General features: G+C 42.9%; 1 protein-coding gene across 2 annotated transcripts in view; it reads right to left on the minus strand.

The window, feature by feature from the left end:
• The window catches only part of LOC123747632 (lysosomal alpha-glucosidase), a gene marked incomplete at its 3' end in the record, with an annotated part of 38,648 nt that extends 27,531 nt beyond the window's left edge, over positions 1-11,117 (minus strand). The window contains 3 exon segments of one of the 2 annotated variants that reach the window (XM_069321967.1): positions 1,043-1,308; positions 6,413-6,508; positions 10,890-11,117. In XM_069321967.1, coding sequence (XP_069178068.1) covers positions 1,043-1,229 — 187 coding nt within the window. In that variant the 5' untranslated portion in view covers positions 1,230-1,308; positions 6,413-6,508; positions 10,890-11,117. 2 annotated transcript variants of the gene reach the window in all.
• Positions 11,118-19,463: the final 8,346 nt, after the last annotated feature.

Below are 19,463 nucleotides of genomic sequence, written 5' to 3' on the forward strand. Positions count from 1 at the left end.
ACATACACAGACCCACACTCACCCACCAAAACCCACACAGACCCACACTCACCCACCAAACACACACACACACAGACTCACACTCACCCACCAAACACACACACACACAGACCCACACTCACCCACCAAAACCCACACAGACCCACACTCACCCACCAACACACACACTGACCCACACTCACCCACCAACACACACACACACAGACTCACACTCACCCACCAGCACACACACAGACCCACACTCACCCACCAACACACACACACACAGACTCACACTCACCCACCAACACACACACACACACTCACACTCACCCACCAGCACACACACAGACCCACACTCACCCACCAACAGGCCTCTGTGGGGCCTCGTAGCCTGGTGGATAGCGCGCAGGACTCGTAATTCTGTGGCGCGGGTTCGATTCCCGCACGAGGCAGAAACAAATGGGCAAAGTTTCTTTCACCCTAAGTGCCCCTGTTACCTAGCAGTAAATAGGTACCTGGGAGTTAGTCAGCTGTCACGGGCTGCTTCTTGGGGTGTGTGTGTGTGTGTGGTGTGTGAAAAAAACAAAAAACAAAAAAAAAAAGTAGTTAGTAAAACAGTTGATTGACAGTTGAGAGGCGGGCCGAAAGAGCAAAGCTCAACCCCCGCAAAAACACAACTAGTAAACACAACTAGTAAACACACACACACACAGACTCACACTCACCCACCAACACACACACACACACAGACCCACACTCACCCACCAACACACACACACACAGACCCACACTCACCCACCAACACACACACACACAGACCCACACTCACCCAACAACAACACACACAGACCTACACTCACCCACCAACACACACACACAGACCCACACTCACCCACCAACACACACACACACAGACCCACACTCACCCACCAACACACACACACACAGACCCACACTCACCCAACAACAACACACACAGACCCACACTCACCCACCAACACACACACACACAGACCCACACTCACCCAACAAAACTCCCACATAAGCACTCGTAACTCACTTCTCTTATACTTGAGTTCCGCTGCCTTATGTTGTCTATCCTCAAACGAGAACTCGTTCACATCCCGTGGGGCTGCTGCTGCTGCTGCTGCTGCTGCTGCTGCGTCCTCTACAGTCTCTACCTCCTCCTCTACGTCCACATCGTTGATGATGGCTTCACCTTTGATCTTCCTCAAGAACCCCGCCATGGTGCCTCCCGAGGCCCTCGTTGGCCAGGACCCTGCAGCACCTAGCGAAGCACCACCACCAAGGGGCTCAGCTCGGAATCTGTTGATATGTAAATGGATTTGATTGTGCATAATTTTCATTATATAATGTTGAGATGGCCTTCGAATTCGATTCTCGTCATTTGTAATGGAATTATGTGTTTTGGCGACATATGGCTCTCACGACGGGTAAACACCTGGTCACTACACACATGACAGGTGAGCAGGTTTGGTACACACATGACAGGTGAGCAGGTTTGGTACACACATGACAGGTGAGCAGGTTTGGTACACACATGACAGGTGAGCAGGTTTGGTATGATTTGTTTGAAACACAAGTAAAACGTATAAATCTGCACATGAGTGACTTTAATAACTTGTGAAGCAACTATTGAAGGTTCTTCCTGAAATAACATCCCGGTGTATATCCACTGACAGTATACTTCAGTGTATACTTCAGTGTATATCCACTGAACATAGTCCTGGACCATGTTCAGGACTAATATATTCTTTCCTGGTTGGTCAGTCGGCAACTGTATAGTGGGAGGTTAATGGTTCTTCAGCCATTATATATATTATATATATATATATATATATATATATATATATATATATATATATATATATATATATATATATATATATATATAAATAGTAAAAAAATAACGGAAAGTAAGGGAATTCAGATAAATGCGATAGTGGATGGAGGTGGTTGGGCAAACACCATTTTGATCTCCCTCCCCCCTCTTCCATGCCTCCCTCCCTGCCTCCCTGCCTCCCTGCCTGCCGCTGGGTCAACACACTATGGCACTGTTACCATGTGCTGCCCCCCCACACACACACACACTCTTGCTCCGCTGGTTCACCTTCTCTGTATACCAAGAATTGTAACGATTTGTATAATCTGTTACGATTAGGGTACTTAGTTCTGGTTATACGTGCCTCTCGCTATATCTGACTCTCGCTATATCTGACTCTCGCTATATCTGACTCTCGCTATATCTGACTCTCGCTATATCTGACTCTCGCTATATCTGACTCTCGCTATATCTGACTCTCGATAGACCTGACTCTCGCTATATCTGGCTCTCGATAGACCTGACTCTTGCTACATCTGACTCTCGCTATATCTGACTCTCGCTATATCTGACTCGATTGACCTGACTCTCGCTATATCTGCCTCTCGCTATATCTGCCTCTCGCTATATCTGACTCTCGCTATATCTGACTCTCGCTATATCTGACTCTCAATAGACCTGACTCGCTATATCTGACTCTCGATTGACCTGACTCTCGCTATATCTGCCTCTCGCTATATCTGCCTCTCGCTATATCTGACTCTCGCTATATCTGACTCTCGCTATATCTGACTCTCAATAGACCTGACTCTCGCTATATCTGACTCTCGCTATATCTGCCTCTCGCTATATCTGCCTCTCGCTATATCTGCCTCTCGCTATATCTGCCTCTCGCTATATCTGACTCTCGCTATATCTGACTCTCGCTATATCCGACTCTCGCTATATCCGACTCTCGCTATATCTGACTCTCGATAGACCTGACTCTCGCTATATCTGACTCTCGCTATATCTGACTCTCGCTATATCTGCCTCTCGCTATATCTGCCTCTCGCTATATCTGCCTCTCGCTATATCTGACTCTCGATAGACCTGACTCTCGATAGACCTGACTCTCGATAGACCTGACTCTCGATAGACCTGACTCTCGCTATATCTGCCTCTCGCTATATCTGACTCTCGCTATATCTGACTCTCGCTATATCTGACTCTCGCTATATCTGACTCTCGCTATATCTGACTCTCGCTATATCCGACTCTCGCTATATCTGACTCTCGCTATATCTGACTCGCTAGACCTGCAAATGAGCGAATTGAATTGAATTTTGTGTTACTTTGCAATAGATTGTACTGTGTTGAATGTTAGATCAGCTAAACGTTACACTCCCATTAGCAGGTTCGATGTTTTTTTCAATGGAACACGATCTACTAATCGATTTACCACCAAGTCTCACATCTGGGTGAACAGGGCTGAAAAATTAAAGATGGGTCGTCCTTTTCGTCTTTTTCCTGCTGTAGCTTTCCATTCCGGGGGTTCGAACCTGGGTCGATATCGGGTCGCGAGGAGTGCGAAGTGGGGGATACGATATCTGCTGCACCACAGCTGTTTCTGACAGTAGTCAGCTGTTTCGGAGTTTGTATGTGTGTGTGTGTGTGTGTGTGTGTGTGTGTGTGTGTGTGTGTGTGTGTGTGTGTGTGTGTGTGTGTGTGTGTGTGTGTGTGTGTACTCACCTAGTTGTACTCACCTAGTTGTGTTTGCGGGGGTTGAGCTCTGGCTCTTTGGTCCCGCCTCTCAACCGTCAATCAACAGGTGTACAGATTCCTGAGCCTATCGGGCTCTGTCATATCTACACTTGAAACTGTGTATGGAGTCAGCCTCCACCACATCACCCCCTAATGCATTCCATTTGTCAACCACTCTGACACTAAAAAAGTTCTTTCCTAATATCTCTGAGGCACATTTGAGCACTCAATTTCCACCTGTGTCTCCTTGTGCGTGTGCCCTTTGTGTTAAATACCATGTCCTTATCTACCCTATCAATTCCTTTGAGAATCTTGTATGTGGTGATCATGTCTCCCTAACTCTTCTGTCTTCCAGCGACGTGAAGTTTAACTCCCGTAGTCTCTCCTCGTAGCTCATACCTCTCAACTCGGGTACTAGTCTGGTGGCAAACCTTTGAACCTTCTCCAGTTCAGTCTTATGCTTGACTAGATATGGACTCCATGCTGGAACTGCATACTTCAGGATTGGTCTGACATATGTGGTATACAATGTTTTGAATGATTCCTTACACAAGTTTCTAAATGCCGTTCTTATGTTGGCCAGCCTGGCATATGCCGCTGATGCTATCTTCTTGATATGGGCTTTAGGGGACAGGTCTGGCGTGATATCAACAACCAAGTCTTTCTCTCTCTCTGACTCTTTGAAAAATTTTATCTCCCAAATGATACCTTGTATCTGGTCTCCTGCTCCCTACACCTATCTTCATTACATTACATTTGCTTGGGTTAAACTCTAACAACCACTTGTTCGACCATTCCTTCAGTTTGTCTAGATCTTCTTGAAGCCTCAAGCAGTCCTCCTCTGTCTTAATTCTCCTCATAATTTTGGCATCGTTAGCAAACATTGAGAGGAATGAGTCTATACCCTCTGCGAGATCATTTACGTATATCAGAAACAGGATAGGACCGAGTACAGAGCCCTGTGGGACTCCACTGGTGACTTCACGCCAATCTGAAGTCTCACCCCTCACTGTAACTCTCTGCTTCCTGTTGCTTAGGTACTCCCTTATCCACTGGAGCACCTTACCAGTTACTCCTGCCTGTCTCTCCAGCTTATGTACTAGCCTCTTATGCGGTACTGTGTCAAAGGCTTTCCGACAGTCCAAGAAAATGAAGTCCGCCCAGCCTTCTCTTTCTTGCTTAATCTTTGTCACCTGGTCGTAGAACTCTAATTAAGCCTGTAAGGCAAGATTTACTCTCCCCTGAACCCATGTTGGCAATTTGTCACGAAGTCCCTTCTCTCCAGATATGTTACTAGTTTTTTTCTCACGATCTTCTCCATCACCTTGCATGGTATATATGTTAAGGACACTGGCCTGTAGTTCAGTGCCTCTTGTCTGTCGACCCTTTTTGTATATTGGGATCACATTAGCCGTCTTCCATATTTCTAGTAGGTCTCCCGTCTCCAGTGACCTACTATACACTATGGAGAGTGGCAAGCAAAGTGCCTCTGCACACTCTTTCAGTACCCATGGAGAGATCAAATCTGGACCAACAGCCTTTCCCACATCTAGATCCAACAGGTGTCTCTTGACCTCATCTCTCGTAATTTCGAACCCTTCCAAGGCCGCCTGGTTTACTGTCCCCTCTCCTAGCGCAGTGATCTCACCCTGTTCTATTGTGAAGACCTCCTGGAACCTCTTGTTGAGTTCTTCACACACCTCTTTGTCATTCTCTGTATACCTGTCCTCGCCTGTTCTAAGTTTCATTACCTGTTCTTTCACTGTTGTTTTCCTTCTGATGTGACTGTGGAGTAGCTTTGGTTCGGTCTTGGCTTTGTTTGCTATATCATTTTCATAATTTACTCTCTGCTTTCTGGTGTTCTATTATTCCGGAAGTTCCTCCACGCCCTTTTGTTCAGTACCTTTGCCTCCATACATGCCCTATTAAACCATGGATTCTTCTTTTGCTTCTCGGATTTTTCTTTTTGGGTCGGGATGAACCTGTTTACTGCCTCGTGACACTTTTGAGTGACATAGTTCATCATATCTTGTACAGACTTAGCCCTGAAGTCTGTGTCCCATGATATTGTAATAACCCTATCTTTTCTTCCCTTACTCACCACTCAAATCCCCAGCTTAACATTGCTACACCTCAGTATGACCCCCTCACTGAGTTGCCGCGAATATAAGCTGAAATATTAAATGAGCAGGAAACAATAAGAATAGGGATTATTAATTTAAAACTAATAATTAAAAACTCATTAAAAACTGCAACCACCTCCCTAATCATTTGAATAAGACTTCAACTTAGATTCAACAGAGCAGAAGAAGTTGTTAAACACATATGGCAAAGTCTTACTGAAGCGACCATACGAGTCATAAATACTCATACTCCGCCCAAGTAAAACAGAAACAAGCAACACTTAGTGGGCCAGCCAGAGGCTTAGGGCCCGCGCAGGAATATCCCTGAAGAAAAAAAAAAAACATTTGAATGTGTTACCGATCCCCCAGGAAGGAAAGGAATCAATAATCATGAACTCCAGGGCATCAGGAACTTTGGTAATAAATCTTGGGAATTAATTTATACAATTTTTACTTTACTAGTTGAGGAACCAATGACAAGTATATTATCCATGTAATAGAGGAGAACACAGGGGTCTCCAGCAGCGCATGTATACCACAAATATAAGAACACAGCATTAAGCCAAGGGGAAAACAGAGATAACTAAACAACAAAATCAATTAATAACTTTATTTAATTTAAACACGTATATGGAAATCAAATGAACATATATCCTACTCTATTTTCCCTAAGAGGCAAATGGACATCTAGAGAGGACATGAATACTCAGGTGTACAATACCTTAAACCCGCACTCTGGCCAAGATGTTGATGACTGTCCTCAGCCTCTTGATGCTGGACCGAGTTCCCACCCCCACAGCACTCCCAGAACACACTTCTGAAATTTTGTTTCACCAGCTTACTAGTGGAAAGGATTACTCCTCTCACAATTAATACAGCACCGGGGCTCCGCCCATTTTTGTGGCTTACAGCCAACCATTTAACCCTAGGCCTGAGGTCTGGCCCTCACTGGCCAATAAGGATTTGGCCTTTATTTACTGCCAATGACCTTCCATGATCTGCCTGAAAGGTACATAACATTCTCGAAGAGTCGGGTCAGCTGCACCAGCTGCTGGCTAAGACAAAGGCCTCTCTGTAGCTGAAGGGCGGCACCAGACCTGGCTCCCAGCGAGCGATGTTTACAAAGACTGATAAACTATGCTCAAACCTGTCTCCTCTAAGATGGTATGGGGAGGAACCGGGGAGAGGGGGAACAGAGGGAAATGAGTGGGGGAATGGAGAGGGAAATTGAGTGGGGGATGTAGGCACAGCGGGCCGGACCAACCCAATCCTAGTGGCCTCTTTACCTTAGACAAATGGGCGAAGAGGGGAGGGGGGAGAGGAGGGAAGGGGGGAATCAGCCTTTACAGTATATCCCTTAGGAAACTTCTCATCTCCTCATAATTTCCCTTTCGGTATGCCAGCCCTTTGTTTCCTAGTTCTTTTCGGGGGAAGATAAATCCTAGCTCTACCAGGTACTCAAAGATCAATACGCTGTGGTCACTCATTCCCAAGGGTGCTTCCATCTTGACTTCCCTTATATCCCACTCATTTAGGGTAAATATCAGATCAAGGATAGCTGGTTCATCTTCCCCTCTCATTCTTGTCGGTCCCTTCATGTGTTGGCTTAGAAAATTTCTTGTTGGCACGTCTAGCAGCTTAACTCTCCATGTGTCTGGTCCTCCATGTGGGTCTCTGTTCTCCCAATCAATCTTCCCGTGGTTGAAGTCTCTCATGATTAGTAGTTCAGATCCATTCCTGCTAGCGACAGAAGCTGCTCTCTCTATTATGTTAATGGTGGCCATGTTGTTTCTATCAAATTCCTGTCTGGGTCTTCTGTCATTTGGTGGTGAGTTATATATGACTACGACTATAATTTTTTGTCCTCCAGTTGCTATGGTACCTGTTATATAGTCACTGAAACCTTTACAGACCCTGAATTACCATCTCCTCAAAACCCCAGCCTTTTCTTACCAGCAAAGAAAGTGTGCGTGTGCGTGTGCGTGTGTGTGTGTGTACTCACCTAGTTGTACTCACCTAGTTGTACTCACCTAGTTGTGCTTGCGGGGGTTGAGCTCTGGCTCTTTGGTCCCGCCTCTCAACCGTCAATCAACAGGTGTACAGGTTCCTGAGCCTATTGGCCTCTATCATATCTACACTTGAAACTGTGTTTGGAGTCAGCCTCCACCACATTGCTTCCTAATGCATTCCATTTGTCAACCACTCTTACTGTGTGTGTGTGTGTGTGTTTGTTTGTTTGTGTGTGTGTGTGTGTGTGTGTGTGTCTGCGTATACGTTTAGCTGTTCAAAAGTGCTCGGACCTACCTCTTCTATATAGACATTGTTCTTGGATCTACTGTGTGCTCAAAAGGACCTCTGTCTTGAGCCTTACAATTATTATTTGGCTTCGACCCAATACGTGTAAGATGTCTGGGTTATGTATGCACTCTACGGGTACCTGCACAACACCTGCACTGTACCTGTACACTATATGTACTGCATCTACAGTGCTGCTGCACTATACATGCAGCATTTATGAACTTGCAGCTCTTTGCAGGCACTGTTCATTCACCGTTCCTGCAGAATATCTACACTGCACTATACAGCGTATAGCTGCACTATACATGCATCTATATATATATATTCTAGCCTCTGGTGCCATAGAGGCACTGTTGGCACTGTTGCCCTCACTGTTATGTCAGGAACAGTGAGGACAAAGTAGGCTCTGAAGCCCACTAGCCGCTAGCGATTATAATAGGTAAGAGGAGCAGACTATGTGATCCTTACCTGACTTCCTTCCCTTCTGCTTTCTTCCTTCATTCCTTCCTTCATTCTTCCCTGCCTTCCTTCTTTCCCTCTCCCTTCCTCCTAATGCTTTTCTAAACCAAGGTTGTATCCATGACTTGAACAAATCCACAAGGGCCGTGACGAGGACTCGAACCTGCGTCCGGGAGCATCCCAGACACTGCCTTAATCGTGTTATTCATTACTTCTTTACCTGTGTTCATATCTAGTCTTCTTGCTGTCTTGCCTGCCTGCCTGCTGTAAATCTCCCCAACGTCAAAATATGATGTACTATATAAAACGCTGCGGATCACTAAATTGAAGGTCTGTCACGTTTTCCATTCGCGGGTCTTAGGCTTGGTTAGGTTCGGGCAAAATAGTATATCATTTTGGTGACGGCTGGAGAGGACGGGTTGATGTGCTTGCAGGATGTCTGTCTGTCTGTCTATCTGTCTACTAACATCCTGTGTGCCTGGCATTATTTTCTGGATATGTACCTGTATATATTTTTTCCTGCATATGTTTTCCCACCTACTTGCTTGCATTCCTGCTATACAAGGAATGCAAGCACCCTCACTCACCTTCCTCCAATCTCTCACCATCTCTCTCCCTCTCTCTCTCTCTCTCCCTCACCATCCTTCCCTCCCTCACCATCTCTCTCCCTCTCTCTCTCTCTCTCCCTCACCATCCTTCCCTCCCTCACCATCTCTCTCCCTCTCTCTCTCTCTCTCTCCCTCACCATCCTTCCCTCCCTCACCATCTCTCTCCCTCTCTCTCTCTCTCTCTCCCTCACCATCCTTCCCTCCCTCACCATCTCTCTCCCTCTCTCTCTCTCTCTCTCCCTCACCATCCTTCCCTCCCTCACCATCTCTCCCTCTCCCTCCCTCACCATCTCTCCCTACAGGGTGACGCCCAGTGGCGAGACATGATGGAATTTAACGTCCACTGTCAGTGGCACACTCTGTAACCCGCTGGGCAAACACCAGGTGAGTGGATTAGCGTGAGAGGGAGGGAGAAGGAGAAGGAGAGGAGGACAAGGGAGTAGAGGAAGAGAAGAGAGTGAATTGAAGAACAGGAAGGGTATGAAAAATAGATAAGAAATTGGTGAATATGAGATAGGAAAACATTATTTTTTTTGTTTTTTAATGTTACATTATAATGGATTTCCCTTCCATTGGTTATGGTGTAGGCATGTGCTACGTGATAGCATCTACGTGTTACGGGATATATAATGGGCATAGTAAATACTGCTGGCGTCAAGCTTAACAGTTTAAGGCTCGAACAAGGGTCAGCAATTACGATCATGTAGATAACCAATCTTGGTGGGTGGCTATCGTCCCAACGGAAGCAAGATATCTTCCTTGGCAGTTCTAGTGTAAACAATGTGCTGTTGATATGTGTGTGTTGGTGGGTTGGGGGGGGGGGTGGGGTTTAGGACTTTTCGACCCACTATTTATGCGGTGGGTCGGTGGGCCATTTGCTAGTAGCGGTCACCACATAAGTTCAGCAGACAGTATGCAACGTTTGCTGATTCAGCGCCACAAGTCAGCAGATCCGAGGGGTTCAGTAGTCTCCCGAACTACGTCTGAATACTGAAACCTATAAACACCCTGTAAACGGAGTCGTTAAACTACTGTGAACAGAGGTACAAAAAAAAGATTTTTTGTTCCTCTGTTTACTTTGCCTCTGTAACCCTTCTCTCCACCGCCCACGGGATGGGTATGGGGTGCATAATAAAGGAATTGTCTATGGATACAGTTAGATACAAATTATGCTGTCATGTGATCCGTCAGTTTATTTAATTTTCCGCGTAATGTATAATGTTACAAAATATGAAAATTAATTTTAATTGACGTGTAAAAATTTTTTTGTTGCGGCAAAATATGTTTGGAAATTTTTATGGAACTGAACGATCAAAAACCCGGATTCAGTTACCTGGTCCTAAGCCTAATAACTTATCCAGCTCTAATAGAGTTATAATTCCCAATTTAACACAGAGGACTAATTACAACCAAGCAATTAACATGAAGCACTAATCCCAACACTTAACTGCGTTTAAAATATATATTAACGCGTTGTTTTTGCCATAATCCTACTTTTAACATTTGCCGAACGCGTTACGTTACGTTAAATAACGTAACTTTGTGTTAAATAACAAATTTTGGCGTTAGTATTTTCCTCAACTTTGGCGTCGAGGGAAAACATTTTTGTAATACTTTTAATAACACGTATTGTATGAATTATTAACACATAATAAATAACAATAACGAACAAAAAAAGAACCATTTAACATGAACCCAAAAATAGAGTCCAACCATAAGACATCCAAAGTATATTTCATTAAACTTAAAGATAAAACAGTTAAAGAAAAGCTCGACTAACAAGATGATCAAGTAGAACACATTTAACAGAACACATTTGATAGAGAAACTCACCGTTTAGGAAAAAGACTCAAATCAAGCCTTTAAAAAGTATTAAAAAAAAACTTATCCAACAGCCTGCCAAGCCTACCAGCTTGTCAGTGCACCACAACAGTCTGTTAGAACACCACAGTCACTGCAACAGTCTGTTAGAACACCACAGTCACTGGGCTCGCTAGTTAGTAAGTTAGACCACAATTACAGCTCAACTACAGCCAGTCAGCAAACTAGATTGCTGCAGTCAGTCGAAATCAGACACACACACCCATATCTAATCCAGCCTTATCAGGCCCAGAGCGCTATCGTCTTTGGGATATCAGCCTGTATCTCTTATCACTAGTGATGATGCAAGATCATATCATATCATCCGCTGTTTTTTTCAGTCTCCTTCCGTGAACATGTAAAGGGGTCGAGGAATTTATTTCAGTAATATACCTCAACCCGTTCTCGCACTTGCTTCCTGTCAATATTGGCTTATTTAATAAGTGCATATGTGACATACTAATTGATTGTGAAAATTGTAGTTTACCTTGAAAAGCTTCATAGAAAACACCGACCTCACCTAACCTTCTTAGTATGTTAAGATAAGCATCTTATTGCTTCAGATTTACAATTATTACTTAACCTATCAACGGTATAGGTTAAGTAATAATTGTAATTATTTATTTGTCTTCCTACAAAGAATATCGCTTTTCGCTCGTTACATAAGACCAAAAAATGTCGCACTAGAAAATAGAGGCGGCTCGCAAATGGGACGTACTGTCCCCGTTTTTTGTTTTGGGTCCTCTGGTAGGTTAGGAGAGGTCACGTTTTCTTGACGTTGGGAAACTTTAATAGGAGGACGGGCTGTGTAAAGAGCTTGAACTACGCCCTTCTGTTATTGACATGCATCAGGCCCAATGAAATTGTAAACAAACTTTTAATCAATTTCTCAAATTCTTTCACAAGTGAAAGACATAAAAATAAGATAATTTTTGTGATTGAATCATCAATGAAACATTTTCAGTCATATTTAGTAACATACGCTTATGAACATAGGGGGAGATTTGACTGGGCGCCAATTCTTAGCTGCAGCCTCTGTTCACCCAGCAGTGAATGGGTACCTGGTTGTTAAACGATTTGGCGGGTCGTATTTCGGGGAAAATTAGAATTCGACCCAAATCCGACCTGCCCGAAACGCTATGCGTGCTAGTTAGTGGCTTTACAAGAATGTAAGAACTCGTGTGTGTATATATATATATATTAGTATATTTTGGTAGCAGTCTTTCCTGTAGACATATATTATTAAATATGACCGAAAAAGTAAGATTAATAATTCTAACACGAATTTTCTCAATCTTTCGTACATTACGCTTCACTGTTGGAGGTAAATCAAAAATCACTTCTCCAAAATTCATTTTTATTTCTAGTCTGACGCGACACGGGCGCGTTTCGTAAAACTTATTACATTTTCAAAGACTTCACAAATACACAACTGATTAGAACTTGCGTTTCCCTGATTTTATATCTACATTTGAGTGAGGTGGGAAGGGTGATGTGGCATTACATTTGAGTGAGGTGGGAAGGGTGATGTGGCGTTAACACAAGACAGAACACTAGGGGATATTAATAGGGTATTAAAAGTATCAACACAAGACAGAACAGAAACAATGGGTATAGAATAGAAGTGTTTGTAGAAAGCCTATTGGTCCATATTTCTTGATGCTTCTATATTGGAGCGGAGTCTTGAGGTGGGTAGAATATAGTTGTGCAATAATTGGCTGTTGATTGCTGGTGTTGACTTCTTGATGTGTAGTGCCTCGCAAACGTCAAGCCGCCTGCTATCGCTGACTCTATCGATGATTTCTGTGTTGTTTACTAGGATTTCTCTGGCGATGGTTTGGTTATGGGAAGAGATTATATGTTCCTTAATGGAGCCCTGTTGTTTATGCATCGTTAAACGCCTAGAAAGAGATGTTGTTGTCTTGCCTATATACTGGGTTTTTTGGAGCTTACAGTCCCCAAGTGGGCATTTGAAGGCATAGACGACGTTAGTCTCTTTTAAAGCGTTCTGTTTTGTGTCTGGAGAGTTTCTCATGAGTAGGCTGGCCGTTTTTCTGGTTTTATAGTAAATCGTCAGTTGTATCCTCTGATTTTTGTCTGTAGGGATAACGTTTCTATTGACAATATCTTTTAGGACCCTTTCCTCTGTTTTATGAGCTGTGGAAAAGAAGTTCCTGTAAAATAGTCTAATAGGGGGTATAGGTGTTGTGTTAGTTGTCTCTTCGGAGGTTGCATGGCTTTTCAGTGAAGCGTAATGTACGAAAGATTGAGAAAATTCGTGTTAGAATTATTAATCTTACTTTTTCGGTCATATTTAATAATATATATATATATATATATATATATATATATATATATATATATATATATATATATATATATATATATATATATATATTAGTATATTTTGGTAGCAGTCTTTCCTGTAGACATATATTATTAAATATGACCGAAAAAGTAAGATTAATAATTCTAACACGAATTTTCTCAATCTTAAAATATTCTTAGGAAAGTATTCTGAGGAAACTACTCCAAGCTTGTACTAAAGAGGCACCCTTCTTGAGCCCGGATGGGCACATGTATAAGCAAGTAGATGGGGTCGCCATGGGTTCTCCCCTAGGTGTCCTGTTTGCAAACTTCTACATGGGTACCATCGAGCAAAAAGTCTTAGTCGACATGAACTTGAAACCGGCCATATACTGCAGGTATGTTGACGACATTTTTACACAGGTACCTGATGTCAGACATCTGCAGGAGCTGAAGGAGGCATTTGAGCAGAGTTCTGTGCTGCGTTTCACTTACGAGACGGAAAAGGATGGGAAGCTGCCTTTTCTAGATGTAACAGTCATGGAAAAGGGCGGAGGTTTCCACACTGCAGTCTACACTAAGGAAACAAACATAGGAATGTGCCTAAATGCCAACAGCGACTGCCCTGACAGGTACAAGAGGAGTGTTGTTAACGCATACGTCGACCGTGCTCTCAGCCACAGCTCAGAATGGAAGCAAGTCGACGAAGAACTCTGTAGGGTAAGGCAGGTCCTAGTCAATAACGGCTTCTCCAATGGTTTCATCGAAGACATCATAAGAAGGAAAGTGAAAAGCCATGCAACCTCCGAAGAGACAACTAACACAACACCTATACCCCCTATTAGACTATTTTACAGGAACTTCTTTTCCACAGCTCATAAAACGGAGGAAAGGGTCCTGAAAGATATTGTTAATAGAAACGTTATCCCTACAGACAAAAATCAGAGGATACAACTGACGATTTACTATAAAACCAGAAAAACGGCCAGCCTACTCATGAGAAACTCTCCAGACACAAAACAGAACGCTTTAAAAGAGACTAACGTCGTCTATGCCTTCAAATGCCCACTTGGGGACTGTAAGCTCCAAAAAAACAGTATATAGGCAAGACAACAACATCTCTTTCTAGGCGTTTAACGATGCATAAGCAACAGGGCTCCATTAAGGAACATATAATCTCTTCCCATAACCAAACCATCGCCAGAGAAATCCTAGTAAACAACACAGAAATCATCGATAGATACAGCGATAGCAGGCGGCTTGACGTTTGCGAGGCACTACACATCAAGAAGTCAACACCAGCAAGCAACAGCCAATTATTGCACAACTATATTCTACCCACCTCAAGACTCCGCTCCAATATAGAAGCATCAAGAAATATGGACCAATAGGATTTCTACAAACACTTCTATTCAATACCCATTTTTTCTGTTCTGTCTTGTGTTGATACTTTTAATACCCTATTAATATCCCCTATTGTTCTGTCTTGTGTTAATGCCACATCACCCTTCCCACCTCACTCAAATGTAGATATAAAATCAGAGAAACGCAAGTTCTAATCAGTTGTGTATTTGTGAAGTCTTTGAAAATGTAATAAGTTTTACGAAACGCGCCCGTGTCGCGTCAGACTAGAAATAAAAATGAATTTTGGAGAAGTGATTTTTGATTTACCTCCAACAGTGAAGCGTAATGTACGAAAGATTGAGAAAATTCGTGTTAGAATTATTAATCTTACTTTTTCGGTCATATTTAATAATATATATATATATATATATATATATATATATATATATATATATATATATATATAGTCAACCTCTCTCTATATATATATAGTTAACCTCTCCCTCAACGAATGCCAGTGGAAACAAGCCACTCTTCCTGTTAGGCTCGGTGGCTTGGGTGTCCGCACCGCCACCCAAATTGCTGTCCCAGCCTTCCTGTCTTCCTCCTCAGCATCAGATGACCTGGTTAAGGAAATTCTACCTGACACCCTGAGTGATGTAGCGGGGATACACGACCCCCACTACACGGAATGCGACACGAAATGGGGTGCCATGGCAGACCCCGCACTCAGACCAGCCATGCCGAAAGCCAAGAAACAATCCAGTTGGGACAGCCCCATTGTAGACAAAGAAGCCACAGCTTTGCTGGTGGCAGCAACAACCCCCAGTGATCGTGCACGCCTCACAGCTGTGCAGGCTCCCCATGCAGGGGACTTCCTTCTGGCAGTCCCTATGTCTGCGACAGGTACACGTCTTGATCCGCAGGAGCTCCGTATTGCAGTCGTTCTCCGCCTTGCTGCCCCTATCCACACTGTTCACAGGTGTATTTGCGGCGAGGCAGATGCTGACGAATATGGATTGCATGGCCTGCATTGTAGAAAATCTGGTGGTTGGCACACTAGACACGACGAAGTCAATGACATCATTAAAAGAAGCCTTGCCTCTGCTCAGTGTCCAGCGGAGAGAGAGCCCCGCAACCTACTGAACCGTGACTCTGTTAGCTTTGTCGGCCGACCAGACGGAATCACACTGCGTCCGTGGAAGGGTGGCAGGCAGTTAGCATGGGACTATACTTGCGTATCCACCCTGGCAACGACATACATCACCCTCTCTGCCGGCACAGCAGGAGCCGCAGCGACACACAGAGAAAAACAAAAGGCAGTCAAGTACAGGCAATTAGATCAATGGTACAACTTCGTTCCAATAGGGTCTGAGACCCTAGGCCTATGGGGTGAGAGTGCAAAAAGGTTTCTTAAGGATCTTGGTTCCAAGCTCATTGACACCACAAGAGACCCTAGAGCAGCAAGTTTTCTCTTTCAGCGCCTCAGTGTCGCGATCCAGAGGGGGAATGCCCGCTGCATCTTCGGTTCCTGCCCGGCGTCGGAGGAGTTCGAGGAAATCTACAGCCTCTAGGAAGCGAACTTTTTCTTGTGTCCTCTTAATGTTAATTTTTTGCATAAAATCAGATATGTAACTGTATAACCTTGCATAATAAAGTGTACACCATAAAGAAAGGGGGGTGGTAGGAGAAGCGAACACTCTTACGTATTCAGAGTTAAATGGCAAGTTTTTCCCTGAATGCTCTGTGTTCCCTTCTCTGAGGCTGTGGGTCCCTATAATTGCACCAGTGGTGGTACCCCCTATATATATATATATGGAACAGCTGAATGCCTAATGGACCATATGAGGCAGCTCGTATGCCCCAATAGGCCATACCATTATAAAGACTATTACTTCGAAATGGTCTTTATAATGGTCCGAAGAACATCACCAGGAAACTTTAAAAGTTAAGAATAATGAAGTCTTCACTATAAAAAAAATAATAAAAAAAAAATATTGCAACCTAGTAGGAAAAGGATTCACTAAAGATAAATAATTAAGTTAACAAAAAATTAGTTAATATTCAAACGGAAGAGAAAAGGGAGAGTCACGTGGCCGGTTCTTCGTCCTGTCATAATGTTGCATACTGCACTGGCAGACAATTGCGTCACTGTGACGGATTTCGACTAACACCGATTTAAGGAAGGAAAGTAATATAGAATATACTATAGTTTGCCCAGCGACCAGCCACTGTCAATGTAGGAGCTAGTTACGTAATTAGTTTTGCAATCGTTCATTTACCTCTCCAAACACCATCAACGTATATTTATACATATATTATATTATATATATATATATATATATATATATATATATATATATATATATATATATATATATATATATATATATATATATATATATCACCCAGTATACTGTCCGTCTAGCTAATGACTTTTTATGTTCACAGAGGTGACGTAAGGAAGCGATTGCGCTAAGGAGAGCAGTTCACCTTGGGCAGTCCGGAACTCTTGATATGGTCCTTTGAGAGGACAAAGTGGCCGTCGTCGGTTGCAGCAGTGTGTTAGCTGCCGGTATTACGCAGCGTTGTATGGACCGACGTACCCGGGATTTGGCCAGGAAGAGTTATGCGACGACAATGGTGCGTCTGTTGGGAAGTGCTGCTAGAGACTTCGATGACTCTCGACGACTCTCGATGACTCTCTAGAGACTTCGAGACTGTCCAATGACAGAAGAAAAAGCGGTGATATGATCACCACTTACAAAATGCTAACAGGAATCGACAAAATTGACAAAGAGGAATTCCTGTAACCAGCAACATCACGAACAAGAGGAAACAGACTCTAGCAGAAGACTCTAGAAACAGAAGACTCTAGCAGCTCTAGCGAGCTGCTAGAGACTTCTGCCAGGGTGCTAGCTACCCCTGTATGTGATTATCTGAGGCCCCTGTTAGCGTGTTGCTGAAACCCTCTGTCAGTGTGTATCTGGAGAGCGGATGTGGGATATTGGCACATTGTGACGATACAGTGTGTGTGGACTGTGCCCCATGTTGAGGAAGGTGAACTCCCCGGTGATTGTCATTAAGTGTGGACGTAGTGGACTTATCGGGATTTGATGAACACTGCTGATCTATGGAGTGTCCCGAGTGAAAGCGACGCTGTGTAAACATGTGAAGTAATACTTTAATATATATAGTGGTGAAGGTGTTAATATATTGGTGAAGGTATTAATTACACCCTCACCAATATATTATGTATCGTTTACCCCCCCCCCCTTTATTCTTTGCACTACTACTTGCCACAGCCTTGAAAACTTACCACCGACTTAGAGTTGGATAAAGACAAAGAGGTAATAAGATACGTTAACAGCAAGAACCCGGTTACTGGCCCAAAATGGCGTAACAGCCAATTCGACAAGACGGCGTCTGTGTAGAATAGAGGCAGGAAAGATTTTTTTAGAGGAAGACCACTCAACAACATGATTATAAGCCCTAACATGACAGAAGAAAGCATTGTTTGAGTCTGCAGACTAAACACATCTTTTGTGTATCTTAAGTCGGTCATTAAGTGTACGGCCAGTTTCACCAAAGTATTGGAGAGGACAAGAAGAACAAGAAATAGAGTAGACACCAGCAGCATTAGAAGCAGAAGGAGCAGTGTGAACTAGATTGCTCCGAAGTGTGTTAGTTTGTCGAAAGGCGAACTTTATGTCAAGAGGACGAAAGATATTAGTAAAAGTTTTGAGTTCAGATATGAAGGGAAGGTAGAGCACAGTGCTTGTTATGTTTGCGTTTAGTGGAGGATTGGATTTGGTAATTTCTTAGCATTTAATGCGACGTAATCGTTGTGGAAACCAACTCTAAATCAATATGTTTACTATGATCGAGAACTCAAAAAAATAGTAGTTACCCATTGATTGCATGGTTTTCTCTTATGGAATTACTCACGTTCCTTGGTGATGTTATTTATTATTTATTTATTTATTTATGCATATACAAGAATGTACATAAGGAATGTGAGGATACAAAAATGGTAATTACAGTCTTGTAAAGCCACTAGCACGCGCAGCGTTTCGGACAGGTCCTTAATCTAAGAAAATTTTAAGGAGGTAAATACATGCAAAATTTATAGACAAAAAAATGATAACAGATTACATGAAATGAAAAAAAAAAAAAAAAAAAAAAAAAAAAAGGGAGGGAATTGTTGGGAGGGAATGTTGTCGAATTAGGCGAATGCTGTATATCACTCAGAATTCGTTGTTGAGCTTTTAAATGCACAAATTTCATGAACACGCGTGAAAATTAGAAGTTTATCTATTAAATTTATCGTTGATTACATGTACCAAGGCGTAATAACGATTAAATTTGACGTTAGATTGTGAGGTATATTTTGAATGGTAGTACTCTGTAACAAAGGCCAATTTGCCCTGAGACGAGCCGGCCTTAGTTTAAATTCTAGTGTCTTAATTAGCTTTGTAATTCTTCTTTTACCTCAACACACATTATTAATGTATATTTACATACTTGAGTTAAGCAATGGATGCACACTGAAACGTATATTAAAGAAAACCAAAACTTAGAGGGAAACCCAAGGAAACTTATGATTACTTTATTTTTTTTCAGGGATATTCCTGCGCGGGCTTTAAGCCTCTGGCTGGCACGCTAAGTTTTACTTGCTTCTTATTTCTGTTGTATTTAGGCTGAGTATGAGTATTTATGACTCGTATGGTCACTTCAGTAAGATTATGTCCCATGTGTTTAACAACTTCTTCTGCTCTGTTGAATCTTAGTTGAAATCTTAATGGGTTTGTAACTGTGCACTGTGTTAGATAATGTTCCAGTGGTCTGTCGGGCATTTCTCCACAGTGCTGACATTTCCTCTCATCTTCCGGAACC

The sequence above is a fragment of the Procambarus clarkii genome, chromosome 10 (genome assembly GCF_040958095.1).
Source record: "Procambarus clarkii isolate CNS0578487 chromosome 10, FALCON_Pclarkii_2.0, whole genome shotgun sequence".
NCBI classification, from domain to species: domain Eukaryota; kingdom Metazoa; phylum Arthropoda; class Malacostraca; order Decapoda; family Cambaridae; genus Procambarus; species Procambarus clarkii.